Source organism: Mustelus asterias, chromosome 17 (assembly GCF_964213995.1).
Source record: "Mustelus asterias chromosome 17, sMusAst1.hap1.1, whole genome shotgun sequence".
NCBI classification, from domain to species: domain Eukaryota; kingdom Metazoa; phylum Chordata; class Chondrichthyes; order Carcharhiniformes; family Triakidae; genus Mustelus; species Mustelus asterias.
In genome coordinates, this window is record NC_135817.1 from 25,997,829 (window position 1) to 26,022,574 (window position 24,746).

Below are 24,746 nucleotides of genomic sequence, written 5' to 3' on the forward strand. Positions count from 1 at the left end.
CTCATGTTCACACTCTTATGACTCCTCCCACTTTTATCTTATTTCTTTCTGCTCCTTTCACGAACTTACTGAGAAGATCTTTGTAGAACACAATTTCCTCTCCTTTCCAAACATTTTAAAAATCTAGTTGCAGACTATTATATGCATTGGTTCAAAAATATAAGTTGCTTGAATTCCTAGTCCTGGCATTTACCAGTTGGTCCTTTCACTACTTCACCCCATCCCCCCCCACCATACCCGACCCCTTCTTTGTTGTGAATAGCCCAATCTAAGTGACACATCCACCTTCCTATTCCAATCCTGTTGAAGGGACTCAATCTGAAATGCTAATTTTTTTTCTCTTTCAAATGCTAACTAATCAGATATGCATTTTCTAATTTTGCATTATAGTTCCAGCTTTTGACGGTTTCATTCTATCTAAAAAATTATACGAACCTGTTAATGCTTTTATTGCCATATGTTTAGCTTACCAATTTCACAATGGTCATCTGGTTGCTCAATCAGTTCTTCAAACCTTTGAACTGTTGAAGATTGACGAGACACAGTATTATCCACCAGAGTTTTTTCTGATCTGGACAGAAATAGAGAAAGCCAAGTTATACAGATGTGCACTGCTATTAAAGCAGAAATATATTTGCCAAAAAGTAATTAACTCTCTCTTTTCCAATACAAAATCATGCCCAAAAGCTGTACATTTTGCATTGTGTCAGTTCCATTCAGGAAAAAAAGGAATGATTGAAAACAGTTGCAAATTATGAATTTTAAACAGAACACTTGAATGAAGTAAAATTTCAGGTCACTAAAAATGCAGTTACCCATTAAGCACAGTGTTGAAACACAGTGGACCAAATTTACTACATTAAGTAGCATTAGACAGATTTTAATAAGGATATATCAAATTAAATGAATTTACAAACCAGTGCATTCTATTATAAAGTCATCCTCAGTTTCAATCACCATACTCTAGGGGAGAGATTTTCTCATTCTGAATTGGGATGGGCAGAGGCAGCAGGGCAAAGAAAAATGGCATTGGTGGCCTGCATGCCACTCTGCTCCCTTTGTTCTTGACTCTGGCGATTTTCCCAAGCAGGGGTCAGGAGGGAATGCAAATTTGCCCCCCCCCCCCCCACTCCCTCATCATTTGGGTGTATCAAGATCATTAGGGAGCTTGTTAAACACTTGTCTTCTGCCCTCCATTTTCATGGTGGTGGGTAGCCATTTGGAGCTTTCTGAAGTTGTCAGCTGCAACCTTGCAGAAACAGAGGTGGCAGTGCCTAAACGGTTTTATTTTTTGTAAAAAAAACCTGAAAGTTTGGACAAAAAAAATGAGCAGTATTAAAATTCTAATAACCAACCGTTTAATACCGTATCCCAGATTCCAGCTCTCCATTTGCCCTGGCTACTTTGAACATAAATATCCTTTTTTTTTGGACCATGCACAGATAACAGACATAGCATCGGCTACCAATTCTGGCCAGAGCATGGTTCACTTCCCTGGTGTCCCAACTCCATTCCTGCCCTTCAGCCACTAATTGGGCCGCAGAGCCATCTCGAGGGTCATTAAGACAATGACCTCAGTATAGAGAACTGAACTGAGAAAAATTACTCAATGTAGATTAAGTTAATCAATCAACTTGATGCATTACTCAATATCAATGTTAATTATTAATTAATGCGAATTAATGGCTAACTATTTAAAGTTTTGTTGCACCTATGCTACTGCATTTACTTGACTTAATTATTCTAATTTTATAAAAGTAAATGGAAGTACAGTTTACTGAGAGTATCTTTGAGATCACCTTCCTCTCACTGAGAAATTAACAGAGCAGTTATATTACGTGCTGAAGAGATTACATAATCTGCAAAGTGAAAAAACTAAATTGACGCCAAATAAACTGATTTCATTTGGGGTTCCAAACAAATAGGGAAAAGAGATGTCATTGGAAGTGATTCTCCTATCCTGACTGGCACGTTTTTTGGCACGTTGGGATGGGAGAATCGTGTGTCGGCCATTTCGTGGGATTCGCGCATGCGTTCCCAATGCATGCGCATCTACCAGAGCCGGAGAACAGGCGCAGTTGGGACCACGCTAGAAACCGGCAGGAAGAGAAGTAAGTAATTTATATCTTTTTAAAATGTATTTTAAATCTCATTATCGGGCCCAGCACAGAATTCTCCGGGCCCGATACCATCTCCCACCCCGCCAGGAGTATTTCACTCCGGCAGGGTTTAGTCGCTCCCCACTTGCGGGGAACTAGCGGGAGACCCTGCTGGAGTGAAGGGGGGGGCAATCGAAGCCCCCCGGGAGGTTGCGGGGGGGTGCTGCCAGCCTGTGCCCCAGCACTGCCCAAGGGGCAAAGTGCCCATGCCCAGGGGGCACCTTGGCACTGCCCATCAGGCATTGTCAAGTGGCGGGGCCAAGGGGGCAGAGCCTTGGGGCGGGGGGGCGATCGGTGCCACTGCCACTCTGCATTGGGGTCAATCGGGGTTGGAGGGCAGCCTTGGGGGGGGGGGGGGGGGGGTGTGTGTGTGTGTGTGTGTGGGGATCGCCACTGCTGGGGGGGGGGGTTTGCTGGAGATTGGGATGCCTCGGGACGGGGTGGGGGGGGTGGTCACGGCTGGCCTGGGAATGCTTGTTGTGCGGGCTGCAATCAGGTGCGATCGAGTTTGTCACAAAATGGGGAGACTGACAGATCGGGGCCACTGTGCATGCACAGAGGCCCGGAACTGTCAGACCCCGGCGTAAATAGGCCCAGCTCCCCCAAGCTTTTAATGAGATTCACGATTGACCTCTGCATTGCACAGAGTGTGGAAATTCGGGTCTGAAGTTGAACTGAAAAAACAGTCGTGATTTACATCAGTTTTCTCGCCAATTCAGCACTTTTGGGAGAATCGCCCCCATTGCTCCCATATCAAGGCTGGATTTTGAGAAATGGCCTAAGAGGCATGCTGAAAATTCCTCCAAACATCATTGTGGGTGTACCTGTACCATATGGACTGCAGCAGTTTATTAAGGCAGCTCACCACTACCTTATCAAGGGCAATTAGAGATGGTCAATAATGCTGACCCAGTGAGCAACGTTCACAATCCAGGGATGAATAAATTAAAAAATTACAGACATTGAAATGCCAGATTTAGGGTATGCTGCTGATTCACTGGCTACCCTAATTACTTCTTAGTTTAAAAACAATGTAATTTATTTTTCTAATAGTACACCATAGTTTACATCAGGGATATTTACACAGTGGTCTGGACCTTTACCTTTCATTGGCACCATAGTTGACAGATAAAGGAAAGTTTGCAGTGTTGGCCACGTGGACATCAGAGGATTGGATTTCATTGATTGTTATTGACGTTTGATGTCCTGGTACACCGGGAACAGAGGCCAGAAATGAGCCATCAACACCTTTGAAAAAAAATTATTAGCACGTATGCTGCAATTTATGAACATTAGCAAAATGCTCAAAATACTTCATAAGAACATAAGAATAGGAGCACGAGTAGGCAAATCAGCCCTTCAAGCCCATTCAGTACGATCATGGCTGATCTCATCTCAGCCTCAGCTCCATTTTCCTGCCCAGTCCCCATAACCCTTCAATGCATTACAAATTAAAAATCCATTTATCCCCTTCTTAAATTTACTCAATGTCCCAGCATCCAGTGCACTCTGGAGTATTGAACTCCACAAATTCACAACCTTTTGAGAGAAGTAATTTCTCCTGATCTCTGTTTTAAATCTACTGCCCATTATCCTAAAACTATGACCTCTCATTCTTGATTGCCCCACAAGAGGAAAATCTGCTCTGTGTCTATTTTATCAATCCCCTTTATCTTATAAACCTCATGATTTATTTATACCTTTAACATTTTGTTCTGAAAATATTCAAAATTAACTATAAATAGAAACATGGGACTGCTCTCCGAGAAAAAGAAAATATGTTTAGTTAAGATGCGCAAGCCAACTTAGAAGTAAGGAGTCAAAGCATGGATGCCACTATTATTCTACTAAAGTTTTATTAGTGGAGTCCAACACTGAGGGATGCAGTAATACTACATATTAATAACAGCATTCGATTTCTAATGTCCAAAAATGGAAGTATAACTCAAGAGACTGGTCTCAGATCCTGAACCCTCACAAGCGAAACTTGCCACAAAGGATTCCAACACTTGTTTGAATTTGTACGGGTACAATAGAGTTCTCTTTCATGCAAAGTTACATTTTTAAAAACTGCAATTTCAAAAAATATATACTTTTTCAGTTGATCTCTTGTGTCATTGTATACAAATTGTTCAGACCAACTTGAATTTGTCAAGATAAAGTAGAGCTGGAAGGTGGAAGATAATGGAACTAATGTGGGGCGGTACTAGGGAAGTGGGGAACAGCAGGCAAGAGAAGAGACAAGGGAGCAAAGAAAGGAAAGGATAGGAGAAAGATGGGAGAAGCCAATAAGAAAATGTGTGTGTGGTGACCTGGCAGGGTGGGTTCACATGGAAAGGAGTGCTGCGGGAGGAGAATGTGTTAGGGTAGTGGCTAACATTGCAAGCCAGTAGGTGAGTTAAAACGGGAGCAGGCAGAAGAGAAAGTTTTATTCAATGCTGTGGAGAGTAGGGGGACCAAAACATTGTTCTTAGGGTTGGCATTGTGCTAAACTTTGTTCATTTTAGGTGGAGCGTTTTAAAGTTGAAAGCTTGCTCAGAGGGAAGGATGAAGGAAAAAATAGGGACTTGAAAATCCAATGGAAGCAGGAGTTTAAGAGAAGAAAACATGATTGTTCGAGGTAGCTGAACGCTAAATAGTTTGGGGTGAAAGAATAATTGCTTCTGAGGGTGTATGTGTATAAGGACCCAATCAGATGAGGGGACAGGTTGAATGCCATGTTTTTCAAGAACAAGTGAAGAAGAGAGTGAGTAGCAAGCACTTTTCTGCTATGAAAACTCAATGATCTTAAAATTGCTTTTGCTGCCTGGTTGGTGCTCTGTAACAATAAAGCTGAAAGAATAAATATTTTATTCAGAACTTCCATCTCACTGATCTGGCTTCAGGCCAATCTACATCCAACAATCTGGTCTGAAAACTCTGCTCAGTTGACAACTGTGGCAAATTCCACCACCGTAGCTAAGACAATCAACAACATTCTATATTTTTAAAAGCCCACAACCGAGGTGAGAATGACTGCTCTTGACAACAAGGTAGTATTAGGAAGCCCGGCAAAAGGTAGTATTAGGAATCCCGGCAAAACTGGAGACAATGGAATCTGGGGGAAAACTATCCACTGATCTGAGTCATAACTAACACAAAAGGAAGATGTTTGTGATTGCTGGAGGTTAATCACATCAGTTCCAGGACATCACCTCAGGGAGAGTGTCCCAAGATCAACCACCTTCAGCTGCTTCATCAATAACCTTCTTTCCATCATAAGATCAGAAATAAGGATGTTTGTCGATGATTGCACAATGTTCAGCACCATTCACAACTTCACAGACACTGAAGCAGTCCATGTCCAAATCAGCAAGACCTGGATAGCATCCAGGTTTGGGCAGACAAGTGGCAAGTAGCATTCATGCCATAAAATTACCAAGCAATAACCATCTCCAACAAGAGAGATCTCACCATCACCTCTTGACATTCAATGGCATTACAATCACTGAATCCCCCCGTATCAACATTCTGGGGGTTACCATTGACCAGAAACTGAACTGGACTAGCCATATAAATATTGTGGCTTCAAGAGTAGGTCAGAGGCTAGGAATCCTGAGGCAAGTAACTCACCTCCTGATTGTCCAAAGCCTGTCCACCATGTACAAGGCACAAGTCAGGAGTGTGATGGAATACTCTCCATTTCTTGAGTGTTGTTGAAGCTGCAATCATCCAGGAAGCGCAACACCATCCAAGACAAAGCAGCTTGCTTACCTGGCACCCATTCCACAAACATTCATGCCCCTGCACCACCAACGCACAGTGACAGCAGTGTGCACTATCCACAAGACGCACGACAAGAACTCAGCAAGACTCCTCTGACACCACCTTCCAAATCCATGACCACTACCATCTAAAAGGACAAAGGGAGCAGATACATGGGAACTCCACCTGGAGATTCCACTCCAAGCTACTCACCATCCTGATTATAACCATTCCTTCATTGTCACTGGGTCAAAATCCTTGAACTCCTTCCCTAACAGCACTGTGGTTAGGTCTACATCACATTGACTGCAGCGGTTCAAGAAAGCAGCTCACCACCACCTTCTCACAAGTTAATTAGTGATGGGTAATATTGCTGGCCTAGTGGAATATAAAAATAAATTCTAAACAGGTCCATTTGCCTTACCTTCAAAAGTTAACAGATGGCTCCATAGCCACATCTTTTCCATAATCAGCCATTCTACATGCCATACCCTACCCTACCCAAGTTTTGTTGAAATTCATCCATTAGTTTTTGAAATATTTACAGGTTAGTTTGAGATGTTTACTAACTGAGGCAAAAACATTATCTCTTCCCATTTTATGGCATTGGTAAATATCATATTTGTGTTACGACTCCTTTTTAATAAATAATTTTTCATTCATTTGTTCCCCTTTACCTCCAGAAAGTTATTACTTTCATTTGTTTCAATTTAACGTTAAATCTCACTTGTCATAATTTAATTATTTCGCAATTTCTCAGACAAGCCACCAGGTGGAGCACAACTTAGCAACAGAGTGAACAATTAAACTGTCACTAATTTATGGTGAAATAAACATGTAAATCAGGTACAAGTCCACAGCCTCTTTGTAAATGTGATGACTTCAGCCAGGCTAATGAGGGTGGTTTGCTAGAGTATGAACTACGTGATGAGTCCTTCTTATTTGGTTGGTATGAAAAGAGATACCTGATCAGTCCTTCCTCGCCCGTCGCCTGGATACACCTCGGTGGGCCTTGTTGCCACTGGGTGGCGGAGGTCCCCAGTGCAGGTCCCTCTCCAGAGGGATCCCGTCCCACTAGCTTGGGGGCCTGCGTTGGAGGGTGCTGCACGCAGCAGTCCCGTACAACCGTAGGTTTTTTAGATTCACGGGCTGCAAGATTGCCCTTTTTGCACTCTTGTGGAGTCCGTGGACCATGTCTATGTTCTGTTATAGGTTGCACACCCTTTGCAGTTTCCTGAAAAATCTTTTATTGATGTTTTGTTTGCACTTCAGTTCCACGCTCCTGATCTACAGGCACCTGGTGCGGAGGGGGGATGGGTCGGGAGGACGACCTCCTCGTGAACCTGCTCCTTGGCCTGGCAAGGCGTGCCATCAATAGGTCCAGGCAGTGGCCGATCGACGGGGTCGTCCATCCCGACTGTCTGCCCCTCTACCGCGGTTATATTCGCAGCCAGGTGTCCCTGGAGAGGGAGCATGCGGTGTCCACGGGCGCAGCTGACGCCTTCCGTGCCCGCTGGGCACGGCAGGGGCTGAGGTGTATTGTAGACCCTGATAATCACATTTTGATTTGATGTTTTAAGTTTCCTTTCGACTTTGTTTTTTGGTTCGGGCTGTTCCCCCCCTTCCTTTTGGGGAGCCGCCCCTTTTACTTTGTCTCTAAGTTAATTTGAGTTCGTTTACTTGATTGGTATCGAAAGAACTACCTGATAAGTTTTAATTGATGGTTAAATCAGGAAGCCTCATGCTCCCTATTTAAAGCTGGTTTTGTCAGACTCCCAGCCTGCATTCAGCAGGGAGCAACTGGAGAGCTGGCTGTGTACAGATGTATGGTGTAAATAAAGTAACTTGGTGACGGGACTTTTATCTCCATGGAGTTATTACAGTAAACAATTCAGAATTAAGGAAAAAAAGATCAAACACTATACTGCTGTGTATTTAGTATTATTGGCAAATTGAGAAGCAAATTGCTTATTAGCATATGGTTTTTCATAGAAACAGAAAAATATATACAACAGAAGACTGCCAATCAGGCCATTACGTCCATACTAGCCAAAAAGTTATCCAACTTTATGCCACCCTCCAGATCTTGGTCTATTGCCCTGTAGGTACCATCCCAATTAAATCTCCCATCCACATCCCTGTTCTGAAGGAAACAAACCACCTTTCTTCATAAGTCAAATTTCTCCATTCCTAGAAACATCCTAGTAAAATTTCCTCTGCATTCTCTTTAGTGCAATCACATCCTTCCTGTAATGTGGTGACCAAATACTCATATGTCTCATTATAATAATGGATATGGAGAAATGAAATCAACCATATGTCTTCTTAATCACCTTATTTACCTATTCTGTTACCTTCAGGATCTGAGGGCATGCACTCCAAGGATCCTCAGTTCCCCTACCACTTCTCAGTATCCTACCATTTACTGTGTATACCTTTGTATTGTTTGGTAACGGCACAGTAGTATACAGTCAGAATGGAGTTACCCTGGGAGTCCTCGTCATCAACTCTGGACGCCACAAAGTCTCATAGCATCAGATCAAAAATGGGCAAAGAAACCTCTGGGTTTCCTATTGTCCCCCATTAGCTGATGAATCAGTCCTCTGCCAGGTCGAACACCGTCTAGAGGAAGCACTGAGGGTGACAATGGCACAAAATTATTCTGGGTGGATGACTTCAATGTCCATCACTAAGAGTGACTTCGTAGCATCACTACTGACTGAGCTGGTTGAGTCCTAAAGGATGTAGCTGCTAGACTAGATTTTTGGCAAACTGTGAGGAAACCAACAAGAGGGAAAACCTACTTGATCTCGTCCTCACCAAACTACTTGTCACAGATGCATTTGTTAATTAAAGTATTGGTAGGAGTGACCACTGCGTAGTCCTTGTGGAGACAAAGTCCTTTCTTCACATTGAGGGTACCTTCCATGTTGTGTGGCACAATCACTGTGATAAATGGGATAGATTTTGAACAGATCTAGCAACACACAAGATAGACTGCTAGACTGGATGAGTGGCAGTTCAGCTCAAAATCCAGGCCAGACCTGATGGAACAAAAATCTTCTGTCTTCCCCCATCTGTTTGGGTCCCAAATGAAATCAGTCTAACTATCAAAATGGTCTTGGGAAGAAACTCTCAAAGCTGTACTTCCATTTGTCATTACAAAATTATAATGCTATTGGCAAAGTAAATAAAGCACCTTGGGTGTAACAAAGCTTTAAAAAGCTAGCCATTAATGCATCGGTGATGAATAGCATTGATAAATGTGGAATCTTAAGTAATTTGCCAAGTAGAATGATTAGGTCAATCTACTTGGAGAAATTCATCTCACTTGAATTTTCTATACTGTATTATAGTTATGCCATAATACTGGAGACTTGTTCTAAAATGAATTTGAAATTTGTGATGTGAATACCACTGAGGTTTCATGGTTACACTGACTATATATCTCACTCCCCTAAAATTCAATATTTTATAGCATATGACAAATCCTACCTTCTGTAGTTCTCCTGCACTTGTCATATTCAAATTTGCGTTTGACTGGTGTTGAAGAGCAGTATCCTGGAGATGTGAAATGACATATAGAGGGAGTTTGGTGTTCTTCAATTTTAGTTATTTGTTGACGACTTTCCTCATGTATTTGCCCTCTTGTAGTGTGTTCCAACTGTTGAGAAGTAAAGACGCTGTCTGCAAATGTTACTCTATGCTGGTGACTGGATGGAATTTTACTGAGAATATTGTTAATTGGCAATGGAGAGAAAGCTTGAGTTTCTGAGCTCTTTTGAATAGCAGTTTGAATAACTCTGTTTTGGTAGTTTCTGTAGGCTTCCTCTAGGTTCTCAGACTCTTTTTCCAGCTCCCTTATTCGAGCCTTGGCTCCTGCCACAAAATCCTGGTCAGAATCTGGTGAGGAACATGGTGTTTCAGTGTACTTGCCGTAGTTTGCACAGATACCAGAGCCTGGATAAAAGAGGCGATCTTCAGGTGCTATCCGACTCCTAAGTAAACCAGCATCTACATAAATATTAGGAGGTACAATTCTGTCAGCAGTGAGGTCAATGGTTGACCGGTCAACTAGAGAGGGTTTTGGATTGCGGTACACTTCATTCTCTAAAGCTGCAAGACCAGAAAACACACAGGGGGAAGCAGAATGCACAATTAGAAATAAGGGCAGCAAGAGGACAACCTGAAAGCTATCGAATTATTCGGTAACTCCAAGAGGATGCAAATAAATAGGTAAGCAACACTTTGATAAGCATTTTAAAACTAGATTGTAAAACTTTATACATGATACGATAGTGTTAGTACTTTACAACCCTTTGCAAAATGGATTTATTGAAAAATAGACCGTTTAGCCTAACAAGTCTGTGTTGTTTATTCTCCGCATAGGCAGTAGCCGAAATTCATTTGAAACACTACTTTTAAGTTCTTGCGAACTTGAACCCCCAAAATCTCTCTGTCCCTCCACATCATTCAGCCTTTCTTCAAAGCATAATTGTTACTCATTTATTGACATCGAACTGTACCTGCCACTTTTTTTTTGCCTATTCCACTATCTTGTCAATATTCCCATGTAGTTTCCTTTGGGTCTTGGAATTAGTTACCATGCCTTTTATTTTAGCATTCTCTGCAAATCTGCATGTCATTCCTTCTAGCCCTATATCCAAATAACCAATGTACAGTGAACAGAAGCCGACCTAGAATAGAAAGAGCCCTTTGGAGACTTAGCCACTGCTCTTAACTGGCATTCTGTTTCCTCCCTTCTAACTTGTTTTTAAATCAAATTTGCTGCACTGTACACCCTTTAATTCTCTTCAATAATGTCCTTGAATATATACCATATCTCTCATATCCGTCATTCACAAATTCAAACTGCCTTTTATATAAATATCCTGCAACTAACTGAAATAATATCCTACAGGTCAGTAAATCCATATGCAAACTGATTTCTTTAAAAACTTGCATTGATCCAAAATGCAAAATAGCTAGAAATTGATTAAATAGAGCAGAATTTGAGCTCTGCAAGGATTCAAGGATTCTTCAGTTTGGGCATATCTATTCTAAATAGAAGCTAAACAAAACAAAATGGTTTGTTATCCAATTTGAAATGTAGGGCTTGATTGTCATTTGCGCACTCTTGTATCCTTGCACAGTGAATCTTCATACAGAAAGCAATTATATTAGAAACCAAGATAATAATTCCATAAATTATGTTTATGTTTAGAAAGAAATCATCAATTTTGGATGCTGCACCATATTATACCATTTGTCCCTTTGTAATCGAAAAGGCTGCTATCAATTTAATCATTCCAGCATATTAAAGCATTCAAGCAGTTATCACTAGTCTTACCAAAATCAGAAAAGCCATTGATAATTTACAAATATAATGTACAATGTAGAATTTGTGAAGTAGATGATTGAAGTGATGTTGCAAAGCAACATACCCAACTGTGTCTGTCGCAGCTGAAGTTTCAAGTCATCAGCTTGCCCATTCAGTCTTCTGGTTTGATCCTCATATTCCATGAGTTGGCTTCTCACCTTTCCATAGCGTTCTATCTGCAGCAGAAATAGATCGAACAAAAAACATGATTGAAAAGCATGTTCGATGACAACTCAATGAACATCCCCCTTTATCTTTCCTGGGTTCTTCCCATGTCCTTTTATTCACCTCCATTCTATTAAAAATCAATTTCAAAAATTAAATTAAAACTTGGATAACTGAATTATCGATCCAATAATAGAACTACCTTGAATTCTCAACTTTGCCCAAGGCCAAAATTAAATGTACTATCATACAAAACAGGATCAGGAGTAGGCCATTCAGCTCCTCAAGCTTGCTCTGCCAATTAATACGTCTGTTGACCTCAGGTGGGAATTTCCTGTCTCACTTAAGCGAGGCGTAAAATCCCACCAAAAGTGTTTTTGGTCAAAATGAACCATTATTACGAAGGCTATAATAAATAGCATGCCAGTGTTTCAGCTCACACTTTACCTCATTCTGTAGCTGTTGCTCCAGTATCTGTTTATGGTTTTGATATTCATCCTGATCAAGCTTTCTGGAATATTCTGTTTTCTTCAATTCAGCTTGAAGAGCTAAATGAGCAGCAGTAGGCTGACTCAATGCTGAAAATACAATATTGAGAGATCTTAACTCTTTCATTTGATTCATGCTATGTTCTTGCATTTTTATGGATGAAATTTTTAAATATATTTATTAAACAGTATCAAGAGAACCATTATAAAAAATAGAAATAAGTGATACGTTAACACTGTTCTTGAATCATTCATGGAGGTGTGTATTTGTAACAGCAGAATTTGCACATTATTTTTGGCTAAAAGAAGCAGAAAAGGAAAATTTACTGTTTCACAACTCACACCCCAATCTTAATTATCCATTGTCACCAACTCCCCATTAGTGTTTTCCAACTTGTTAGACGTACAAAACACAGAATTACATGGAATTTCGACAGGGTGACATTTGGTCCCTTTGGCCCAACTAACCCACATCAGTGCTTATCCTCCAAAATGGGCTAATACTCAAAAAGGTTGGTCTAATAACTAGATAATGGGAGGTCAATTCTATTGCAATTCAAGAATTTGAGCTCAATTTTAATGTTTAAGCTGGTGCCAGTAAATGTGATAATGAAACTGTAAGATTGCGGGAAAAACCCACCTGTAGGGATTTTGTAGAGATAATTTTCTGACCTGGTCTTGCTATATGTGACACATCATATCGTTGACTTTTAACTGCCCTCTGATGTAACCTAGAAAGCAACTCAACCACAAATTCACATTCTAAATGTGATCCCTATATGTACTGAGCAAGAATTGCAAATTCTTTTTCCCCCATTTTCTCCAAGGTACTTTCTACTGTGAATCTGTGTGGGACAGTTAGACTTAAAGTCTTCTGGCACTGCTGTCCCGAATTTAGCCAGCAGTAGATGCAACACAGAATCAAACTGAATGTGATCTTTACTCTGATTTAATTTGTTTCGTAATTGGTGACAGAAAACATAACCAACTGCAGCCAACAAATTAAAGTTTTTTTTTAAAGTTTATTTATTAGTCACAAGTAAGGCTTACATTAACACTGCAATGAAGTTACTGTTACATTCCCCCAGTCGCCACACTCTGGCACTTGACTGGGTCAATGCACTGAACCAGCACATCTTTCAGATCGTGGGAGGAAACCCATGCAGACACGGGCAGAAGTGCAAACTCCACACAGACAGTGACCCAAGCTGGGAATCAAACCCAAGTCCCTGGTGCTGTGGGGCAGCAGTGCTAACCACTGTGCCATCCACATTTGCAGTCTCAATGTGGATTTAAACCTGCACTGCTCCCTGCATCATTGCACAGTCAAACAACCGAAGAGGAGTCTTTCCTCTCTTTAACTCCCAGTGACTTTTGCTCAGTGCCTCTGGCAATTAATTCAACAAAGAACAGATCGGGACATTCAAAAGTACAAACCTACCCCTCCACAAAGCATTTTGAAGCATTATTGCACTGGACAATCATTTTTTCAAATACCTAATAGGAGTAATATTTCAAATCCTGGTAGGGACTTGATTGTTGTGAATATATATTGAAAATTTAGGTACATTCCAAATGATATTCTAATCATTACTTCAATGTTCTCAAATTTCCAATACAGACTTTTGGTGGGTGGGACTCTGAACTAGGACTGCAAGTTAAATGAGCTCTAGTGCCCTCTAATTAAGTTTACCATCTAAATGTCATTAAATGCCATTTAATGTGTCTGCAAGAGTATTATTAGAAACAAAGCATACTAACTTTCACACAGTTTCTGATTTTCACGATGAGCCTCATCTAGCTGTTTCCTCAGCTTGCTGATCTCAGCCTGAAGCTGTACATTTTCTGTCTTTAATGATGTATAGTCTGCTACGTCCTTTAACTTTTCATTCAGCAGCTCATTCTGCTTTATTAACAAACAAACTTGGGCTGTAGCTGCATTCAGTTCCACCTGTTAATAATGATATAGTTTGATAAATAAGTATTATCTGGATCAACTTAGGGATAGATTTTCTAATCATTCATTGATACAAATAGAAGAGAATCTAGTCAATATATCATTAAAACATCTTACATCGCAGGTTATACAATTTCTAACTAAATACAAGTAATAGCATGTAGAGCTTTAGAGCATAATATGTTGTTTCAGCAAAAAAATGAATAAATGTGTAGAAAATAAATCTTTGGCAGGAATTTATGATCATATAAAAATATAAAACATTGAAATCGCAACTAATCTCAAATCAGTAAAATGGACACAATGGTAGTTCGCGAGTGAAATTTAATTTTTCTACACTTATGCTGATCATTTTGACTTAAACCCTCAAAGCGGACGATTCTCCCATTCCGCTGTGCTCTGGAGGCTGTTTTACGGGCTTCCCACTGGGTGCCAGGCCTCTGCGAGTCTCCCAGCCAAAGATTTCCAGCATCATCAGCTCCGCACCGATTTCTGATTTGGAGCTGATTACAATATGGAAATGAGTATTTCCATGTCATTAGCGGCCCCAGAACTGAAGTTTCCGGGCCCGCTAGCATCTCCCCCCTCCCACCCACCTGGAGTGGTTCACTCAAGCAGGAATTACAACTGTTCCCCACTAACGAGGAACAGACGGCCGACCCCGCTGCTGTGAAAAGAGGCCATTGAGGCCCCTCCCAGGAGTTCGGGGGGGTAATGGTGTGTGGTCCTTGGGCAGTGCCAGCCTGGCCCCTGGCACTGCCCAACGGGCAAACTGGCAATATCCAAGGGACAACTTGGCACTACCCACTGGGCATAGAGTAGTGCCAGGAGGGTGGGGCCTATTGGGAGGGGCGGTCGGTGGGGGTGGGGGAGGGGGAACCCGCTGCCACTCTGCACTAGAATTGCTGGCAAAGGGAGGGACTGTCGGAGGAGATCGAGTCTGGCCAGGTAGCCAGAGAGGGAAGAGGGGGGCGGGGAGACATTGGAGCTTGCCTGGGGAGGGAGGTCTAACAGGCCAGCAATCGGGAGGCCGGCAATGCAGGACCACTGCACATATGCCAATCTCCGTGCTGACAGGTCAGTGCATGCACAGTGGCCCACTCAACGCTATGCTGCCAGTCTCTGGGGCACGAATAGGCTCTGCCCCCTGATCTTCAGAGGGAATCCCGCTAGGTCATTCTGCAGTGCTCAGAGTGTCAGAGCTTCGCTCTGAAAATCATGCCAAAACAAAGGCTGGAGTTACATCCATTTTCACACAAATTGGGGACTAGAATTTTTTGGGAGAATCCTGGCCAAACTGTTCAATTTGTATTTACTAACTGTAGTGGTATTATTTAAATAAAGATGTCATTTATTTAACACGCTTTCTATTTAAAGCAAAGAGGTATGTTTTTTTTAATCCAATTCAATCAAATCAAGTCCAATTCAGAGTCTCAACAAGTGAGACATTCCCGATCCAAGCTGACAAGACAGGGCCCTCACCTCCTGTCTTGGGCTTGATCTACACGATCCAAGCTAATTGGAGTAGGCATTGCACCTCCTCCAAGGCTTGATCTCATTTGCAGCTTAGCCAAAAGGCCGAGATGCCGCTTTTAAAAATTGCTTCAAATGAAGCTAAAATGTAACCTAATGACTTCAACCAAGTACAGCATGTCGATACTACACTTGATCTTAGCCAAAAGACCGAGAAGAAGTATGTTAAATATTTTGAATCAGGTCAGTTGATTAATAAGTCAATAGTGTGTTCATTAGGACGGCAAGTTTTCCTATTAATGCTAATTAATCCTAACCCATATCTCAAAAATTTTCACTATTTCTAAATCTAAACAAATAATTGATTTGATTTATTAATGTCACATGCATTGGGATACAGTCAAAAGCATTGTTTCTTGCACGCCATACGGACAAAACATACTGTTCATAGGGGAGATGGAAAGGATAGGGTGCAGAATATAGTGTTGTAGTTACAAATAGGGTGAAGAGAAAGATCAGCTTAATGTATGATAGGACCATTCTTTGATTGTCGTCAAATGACAAGGAATTGTTAAAGAGGCAAGATTTTCCTGACAAACTTACATCATTTTGCAAGGTTAGAATAATTACATCACAAACAAACTAGTTGTTTAAATCCTCCCAATCTGCAACCTCCCCACTGCTGCAATGCAATCTTGCCGTTATGCCAGAAGTACAAATGCTCTTTGGGAGTTATAGAGAAGTTCAATTCCTAGAATACAATGAATTAATCAAATGAAAATTAGGTGAATTTCCTTAAAGCTAAGGAATCCACCCCACCAGATTACCACACAGACCAAGGGAGATAGAAATCTACCTCACTGCCTCAAACACTGAGGAATTACAAGCAAAACTTGTAGTAGAAAGCAACATGCAGATAGATATCTGGGAGGGACAAGAATAAAACCAGCCTGGTTCAGAGATTAGGCTAACACTAATACATGAATGAGGTTATTTAGATTTATGATATTGATGCATATTACCTATCCGTTAAAACTGCGAAGCTTGTTTCGACAGTCACTGTAAACTAAAGCATTTAACTTTTGTGCCATAAATTTTCAACAATCTTATTGAGATGAAGTCGACCTCTACTCAATAATAAGAATAAAATGTACAGACCACCCAGCACTGGCCGAGGCACTGGTGTGCGAAATGCACAACCAGCCAACCAATCTTGGAATATCCTCCTCACACATAGAATCCCTACAGTGCAGAAGAGGCCATTCAGCCCATTGCATCTGCAGCGACTCTCTGACACAGTATCTTACCCAGGCCGCACCCCCTGCTCTATCCCTGTAACCCCACACATTTACCATGGCTAGTCCCATCTAACCTATACATCTTGGGACACTAAGGGAAATTTAGCATGTTCAATCCACCTAACCTGTACATCTTTGGACTGTGGGAGGAAACCGAAGCATCCAGAGGAAACCCATGCAGACACTGGGAGAACGTGCAAACTCCACACAAACAGTTACTCAAGGCTGGAATTGAACCTGGGTCCCTGGAGCTGTGAGGCAGTTGTGCTAACCACTGTGTCGTCCATATCTGAGGACTTTGTGCCAAAATTGGGAGACCTATGCCACAGACTCAAGCAGACTACTCACGAAGTTCAAAGTTTATTTATTTATTAGTCACAAGTAAGGCTTACATTAACACTGCAATGAAGTTAGTGTAAAATTCCCCTAGTCGCCACACTCCGGTGTCTGTTCGGGTCAATGCACTGAACCAGCACTCTTTCAGACTGTGGGAGGAAACCGGAGCATCATACCTTTTAGCAAACATCACAGACTCCCCAACCACTAATCCTGGGTAAGTTCTTTAACACAGACTGGACAGACACACTCGATGTAATGGCACAGTGGCATAAAATGGGGAGGGACTGGCCCCTAAGAGTTCTCAACAATGACTGTGTCTGTGAGTCTGAAAAATCCACCTGTGATCAAGAACTAACCAGGCTTCTGCTAAGCTATTCCACTAGGTATTTTATTAGCATCCAACAAAATGGAATTGTCTTGTCCACAAAAAGGACAAATCCAGGCCAACAATTATCACCCCTTCACTCCCCGCTTAATCAGCAATATGATGGAAGGCTATGAAGTGACACTTATTCATCAATAAGTAATGGCTTACTTTCAGTTCCACCAGGACCACTTAGTTCAAAGATAGACAATAGAGCTGAATGCCAGAGGGATGGCAAGGGTTAACATCAAGGCAGCATTTGACAGTTTGTAGCAAAACTGAAATCGTGGGCATCGTGAAGAAAAATCTCAATTGGACGGAGTTATACATAGCAAAAGCGTAGTTGTTGATGGCCAATCATCTCAGCCCCAGGACAATGTTGCAGGAGTTTCTCAGAGCAATTTCCTATGCCCAACTATGGCCAGCTGCTTTATCAATGATTTTCCCACCATCATTAGGTCAGAAATGGAGGGCGGGGGGGGGGGGGGGGGGTGGATGGAGGAGAACTGGCCAAACATGAGGGGACAAAGGCGATGACCAAATACACCAGCTCTAAATGAAACTGCACTGGATCTGCTTAAATAAACATTGAGGAACATTCAGGCTTGGATCGATAAGTGGCCAGTTACACTTGTATAACACAAGTGCTAGGTGATGACCACCTCCAACAAGAAAGTATAACCATCTTCCATTGACATTCAATTACATTGCTACAGCGGAATCCCTAGCTAACAACATTCGGGGAGTTACTATTGACCAGAAACTTAAATTTGCCAGCCACATAATAGATCAAAGGCTGTGTCCACTTCTATTTCACTTCACTAAATGACTCAATGCTTTACTCCCCAAAGCCTTTCCAATATCTATAAGACCACAAGTAGGGAGTGTGATGGAATAAGCTCCACTTCCTTGCATCAACTCAGCTCCAACAACACCAAGAAGCTCAACAACATTCAGGACAAAACAGTTCATTTAATCAGCACCCTTCCACCACCTTATGTGTTCACTCTCTCTGCTACCAATGCACTGTGATGGTGACTACAGTATTTCCATCTACAAGATACACTGCCAATGGTTCTTTGGCAGTACCTCCCAAATCCATGATCTCCAGCATCTAAAAAGATAAGGGCAGCAGGCACTTGGGAGCATCACTACCTGAAAACTCCCCTCCAAGTCACACACCATCCTTATTTGAGAACATACCACCGTTCCTTCATCATCGATAGGTTTAAATCCTGGAACTTCCTCCTTATGTAACAGCACTGGGGATATACCGATATAATTTCATCATGCAGACTGCAGCAGGTTAAGAGGGTAATGAATGCTGGTTTTGTCAGTGATGTCCACATCCCTTGAATGAATGACAGATAAAAATCTCACTGCTCTTACTAGTTTTAGCCCGAGGCTGTCCTAGAATGGACATCATTTTAATGGGGAGGGAAATCTCAGGAAGTATTTTCTACTCAAAGCGCACCTTATTTTATATTAGACAAACGATTAAGCTGTCTTTTTCACATTTATCATTTTTATGAACAGCAGAGAGGCTAGCCAGCTTATGTCATCCTCTCCGCCAAATCATTTGTGATGCCTGCTTTAATTATCATCCCATTACAGTTCCATTGTAAACAACTGGATCACAGCTTGGGGTTGTAGGGCCAACCCAGAACCACCAAATACAGTATTTTAAAAATCCAAGAACAATTTTAAATTAAAACACTTCCAGCTGTTATTTTCCTTTTCCCCCCCCATTTCTCTTATCTTATTTTTATCAATTTAACCTTAAGTTTACTTTCTCACCTCAACCAGTAAAACAAATTTGAACACTCCTTTTCTTTAATTTCTCTGAAAAACATATTTCCTTTCCTTTTTCAGTCTCTGGTCCAGATGTCCATTTTGGAAGATATTCGAGTGGCAGTAGTTTAATAACTGACAAAGATACATTATTCACAAAGAAGGAATTGCCAACACAAAACAAACTACGAGTCTGTGGTTCCAACAAACTAATGGTAACTGACAATTCATCAGTGACAGTCAAATAATATTATTGAATTTTAAACAAGCTTATAAACAAAACATAAAAAATATTTATATGGTTTACCTCCATCTTCTTAACTTGAATACGGGTTTCTTGGAGTTCCTCTTTTCTGGAATGGATGATAACAGACTCTTCATGTAATCGAGCTGTCTCTGCTGTTAAGGGAAAACCATGCTTTGGTGACTTAACATTATTAAGAATTAAGAATCATAGAAATCATAGAAACCCTACAGTACAGAAAGAGGCCATTCGGCCCATCGAGTCTGCATCGACCACAATCCCACCCAGGCCCTACCCCCATATCCCTACATATTTTACCCACTAATCCCTCTAACCTACACATCTCAGGACATTAAGGGGCAATTTTTAGCATGGCCAATCAACCTAACCCGCACATCTTTGGACCCGCAAATCATTAAACTATACATTAAACTTTCAATTATTCAATTTAAAAATGTTCTTAAACAGCTAGGTCGGAGGTAATATCTATTACCATGCCACATTAATACATGAAACTTTGCAGATAAAAAATTCTCATTAAAAGTACATGAGTGATTCTTCCAGACCACTGCGGTGCGAAAGCTGAGAGACTTAAGCGGAGGCCGTGTAACGGGCTTGCCGCTTTTCCAGCCACTGGATTTCTGGCACCGTCAGTTCCATGCCAGAAATTGCCGCAAAGCTGCATAATTTATTTAAATACTCATTTGAATGTAATTAGTAGACTGAAGTTTCCAAGCCCGCTAGCCTCTTCCCCCCCACCCTCACGCCAGGAGTGTTTCAATCCAATGGGGTTTACAACAGCTCCCCACTAGCTGGAGTGAAGGGGGGGGGGGCATGGAGGCCCCCCAGAGCATCGGGGGTGACGGGGGTGTCCCTGGGCATTGCCAGCACCAGCCTGGCCCCCTAGATCAGTATTTGCAAGTATGGAACAGCCTGCAACCCACTGTTCCTGTTACAGGCTCTTTTGAAGAAATTGAAAAGAAGTTGAAACAAATGCAATTATAAAGGGGTAAGATGGATGGGTTAGGTCTTTCCATATTCTAATGCATTGATAAGACACCAGTTTAGTTCAGGACCAAATGCACTCCCAAACCTTTCAAAAACTGAGCCATAGCTGAACAAGTAAAAGCTTATTTGTTTAGGTTTGCTCTCTAAATGGTGCACCAAATGGGCAAATGACACAAAAAAGGTAAAAGCAAATAACTCGGATGCTGCAATCTGAAACAAAAACAGAAAATGCTGGAAAATATCAGCAGGTCTGACAGGATTTGTGGAGAGAGGACAGAGCTAAGGTTTCGAGTCTGGGTGACTCGTCATCAGGTAAATGACATGCGTTGAGCACAATGATGTATTTAAAAATGTGATAGTGAGAAGCTTCGTTGCACAATAAGAATATCACAATAATCTCTTGTTCATATGCCAAGTGTGACACGTGTACATAACCCTACATAAACACCTGACTGGTAAAACATAATTAAGCTGCCAAATAATGAACCAGACCTTCAATTCTTTTCTCATTCACTGTTATTTTCTCGGTTCTTTTATGATACTCTTCCTGTAGTTCCAGCTGATACCTATGCAGAAGAATTATTTTATTTAGCAAATCATATCAATAAATCAGGAGTATTAAATCCATTTCTAACTCAGAGCAGTCACTTTAGAAAGAATCCAAATTCAGAGAAGCCGATCAATGTAATGCAGAAATACAAATAAACATTTGATATTAATGATATTTTCCTAGCGAAAGTTACTTGCATATTTATTACTTTCAAAGATCAGATTAGCTGGAACTAGATAACTGTTGCAACAACAACTTCTCACTGGAACTTCTTCCAAATACTCAACAAAGTGCAGATGAGTGAAGTTTGTCTTAAAATTTCAAACAAAAAAGACATTTAATCTCTGAACTCTTTCCTACAGTCTGTATAGAATTTGCCATGTAGCAGATTTGGGTGAACAAAATGTGATGTTTGTAACAGGATTTTATCTAGGTAGTAATTTTAACCATGAATTGAAAACAATTATCCAGAAAACATAGAAGGCGCATACAAAAAGCAGCACACATTTTCCAATCCAATTCCAAAAAATAAATAAGTATGAAAGGGCAAATAAAAAAATTCACAAGTATTTTGCTCGGCATATAACCAACAATGTTCTGTTTTCCCAACAACATATCTGTCTTCAAATTACACTTTGTAGAGGCATTAATCACTTATTTTGTGCATGGACAGTGAATGCAAGTAGCAATTCAACTGTGGAGGGGCACTATAGCTGAGTACAATACTAACCTCATCTAATGTTGACAAAGCATGTCACCAAATAGTGATAAGGAGCAAGAATTTTGCTTCAACAATCCCCCACTCTGCATCAGGGATCCCAAGATCAAACACAGCATTGTTGTATCACCTCAGCTCCAACTGCAAAAATCCAGGATCAAACCTGGCATTCCAAGCTCCTATTGCACACCACCACACGATAAATGTTTTGACCGAGTTGCTGAGAAACCATGGGTGCGATTTTCCCCCCAAAAAAACATAGTGCCCAACAAGCGGAAATATGGGAGTTTCTCCCATTCGTTTTTTGGGCAAGCTTTAGTTCAATGAATTCCCGGCACTCTGTGCATCACAGAGGCCATCAGGGGAATTACGTCGGTGGAGGAGGCGCAGGGGGCAGAGCCTAATCCCGCCTAAGAGGCTAGCATCAGTGTGTTGAGGGTGCCAGTGCGCATGTGCCAATCTCCCAATATACCAGGAGATCGGTTGACAAGAACCCTCCCACCCCACTCCACCCATCACACACCCCACTCCTCCCAACCGCACTCCGGCCCCACCCTCTTGGCAATACTTGGTGCCCACTGGGCACTACCAGTGTCATGATGTGGAGATGCCAACGTTGGACTGGGGTAAACACAGTAAGACGTTTAACAACACCAGGTTAAAGTCCAACAGGTTTATTTGGTAGCAAAAGCCACACAAGCTTTCGGAGCCTTAAGCCCCTTCTTCAGGTGAGTGGGAATTCTGTTCACAAACAGGGCACTACCAGTGTGCCAGGCTGGCATTGCCTAAGTGGCACCCCCCCCCCCGAGCCCTCGACCTCCCAGGCGGCCTCAATGGCCTCTGGTTCCGCCAGTGAAGCCATCATGCCTGGTCCCTGTTGGCCGGGACTATGCATGATCCCTGCTGGTGTGGACCTCCACCGGCGGGGTCAGAAACTTTAGTGAGCCTGGATGATACCATTCCAGGCTCATTAAATAGATGGAAATGCTAATTCCCATATCATAATCAGCCTTGCACTGTTCCCAGGTCCAAAAAAATGGACCAGCTGTGAGTCCCGTTTTTGGCCTCCCACTGACATTTCCAGGCCCATTGCATTACTCAAACAGTGCAGCAGGCCGGGAAAATCACACCTCATATCTGGATTAATGTAAATCATGCATTCCTGTATATTAACACAGTAATAAATATGATGCAAGAGTTATGATAAATGCTTGTTTTGTTAAATACCTATTCTGATTAACAGGATTAATTTGTACAAAACATGGGTCAAACTTGCCAGTGAAACGTATTTTTCCAACATATACGTAAAAATTTGTTGTACCACAAATCATTCCACTACATCCTCACTCACAGAAAAATGAGGCAACTAGAAATGTGCATTTTTTTAAAAATGTTCCCTATTCTTTAGACTTGGGGGATGCCAGTGGTTTAAATGCAGCTTAGAATTAGTTTGCTTAGAATATTATAGTAAGACAGTTTGTCATTTTGGTTCACAGAGTTGCTACACATTGAAAGCATCTCTTCACGGGCGGCACGGTAGCACAGTGGTTAGCACTGCTGCTTCACAGCTCCAGGGACCTGGGTTCGATTCCCGGCTTGGGTCACTGTCTGTGTGGAGTTTGCACGTTCTACTCGTGTCTGCGTGGGTTTCCTCCAGGTGCTCCGGTTTCCTCCCACAGTCCAAAGATGTGCAGGTTAGGTTGATTGGCCATGCTAAAAATTGCCCCTTAGTGTCCCGAGATGCGTAGGTTGGAGGGATTAGTGGGTAAAATATGTAGGGGTATGGGGGTAGGGCCTGGGTGGGGTTGTGGTCAGTGCAGACTCGATGGGCCGAATGGCCTCTTATTGTGCTGTAGGGTTTCTATGATTTCTTCTTTGGTTTAGCCAACTCCTTGCATTGTGCGTGCCTTACCTGCACAGCTCGTTCTTCAGCTTTTGCTCATATATATCCTCAATATTTTTCACTGCCTGCTCCCGTCTCCGGAGATCCTGTTCTAAACTCTTGTTCCTTTGGTCATGTAAATTCTGAGACCTGAAATGTCAGACAAATCATTTAGGAAATCTGTACTTCAACATAATTCATACACACTCTCACTAGGAGGCATATGAGAGAAGCAAGGATTGACTTGGTTGTGGTCGGTGCAGACTCGATGGGCCGGGTGGCCTCTTTCTGTGCTGTAGGGTTTCTATGACTTGTTCTCAAGTGTAAATATACATCTTTCCATTTTGTAGGATAATAATTTGTAATGTTTTAAAACAAACTACAATCATATATGATTACTAACTTTGGTTCTGTCTTCACAAAGGAGGACACAAATAACATACCAGAAATGTTGGGGAACACAGGGTTTAGTGAAAGGGAGGAACTGAAGGAGATCAGTATTAGTAGGGAAATGGTGTTGGGGAAACTGATGGGATTGAAGGCTGATAAATCCCCAGGTCTGATAATCTACATCCTAAAGTACTCCAGGAAGTGGCCTGAGAAGTAGCAGATGCATTGGTGGTAATCTTCCAAGATGCTACAGACTCTGAAACAGTTCCTACAGATTGGAGGGTAGCTAATGTAACTGTACTATTTAAAAATGGAGGTAGAGAGAAAACAGAGAACTATAGACCAGTAAGCCTGACGTTGGTAGAGGGGAAAAGTCTAGAAAGCATTATCAAAAGGTTTGATAGCAAAACACTTGGAAAACAGTGGCAGGATTGGACGGAGTCAGCATGGATTTAAGTAAGGGAAAACATGCTTGACAAATCTTTTGGAATTCTTTGAGGGTGTAACTAGTAGAGTTGATAGGGGGAGCCAGTGAATGTGGTTTATTTGGACTTTCAGAAAGCTTCTGACAAAGTCCCACAAAAGAGGTTAGCATGTAAAATTAAAGCACATGGGACTGGAGTAGATTGAGATGGATAGAAAACTGGTCGGCAGACAGGAAACAAAGAGTAGGAATAAACAGGTCTTTTTCCAAGTGGCAGACAGTGACTAGTAGGGTATCACAAGGATCAGTGCTGGGACCATAGTTATTCACTATAAAAATATTAATGATTTAGATGAGGAATCTAAATGTAAT

The 24,746-nt window shown here is 41.7% G+C and overlaps 1 protein-coding gene and 1 non-coding gene across 6 annotated transcripts in view; both read right to left on the reverse strand.

Annotated features, from left to right (window-relative positions):
- The window catches only part of ofd1 (OFD1 centriole and centriolar satellite protein), a 64,752-nt gene that overhangs the window by 21,459 nt on the left and 18,547 nt on the right, over positions 1-24,746 (reverse strand). For 3 of the 5 annotated variants that reach the window (XM_078232412.1, XM_078232413.1, XM_078232414.1), the window contains exons 10-18: positions 23,591-23,710; positions 20,903-20,976; positions 19,466-19,557; positions 13,698-13,887; positions 11,896-12,026; positions 11,348-11,459; positions 9,399-9,917; positions 3,263-3,407; positions 471-571 (exon numbers count right to left, since the gene is read on the reverse strand). In XM_078232412.1, coding sequence (XP_078088538.1) covers positions 471-571; positions 3,263-3,407; positions 9,399-9,917; positions 11,348-11,459; positions 11,896-12,026; positions 13,698-13,887; positions 19,466-19,557; positions 20,903-20,976; positions 23,591-23,710 — 1,484 coding nt within the window. Of the gene's footprint in view, positions 1-470; positions 572-3,262; positions 3,408-9,398; positions 10,020-11,347; positions 11,460-11,895; positions 12,027-13,697; positions 13,888-19,465; positions 19,558-20,902; positions 20,977-23,590; positions 23,711-24,746 lie in introns of all 5 variants that reach the window. The other 2 variants (XM_078232411.1, XM_078232409.1) reach the window with 1 other exon arrangement.
- On the reverse strand, positions 15,399-15,588 carry LOC144506732 (U2 spliceosomal RNA). Its single transcript, XR_013499960.1, has one exon. It is a non-coding gene; the product is annotated as a U2 spliceosomal RNA (small nuclear RNA).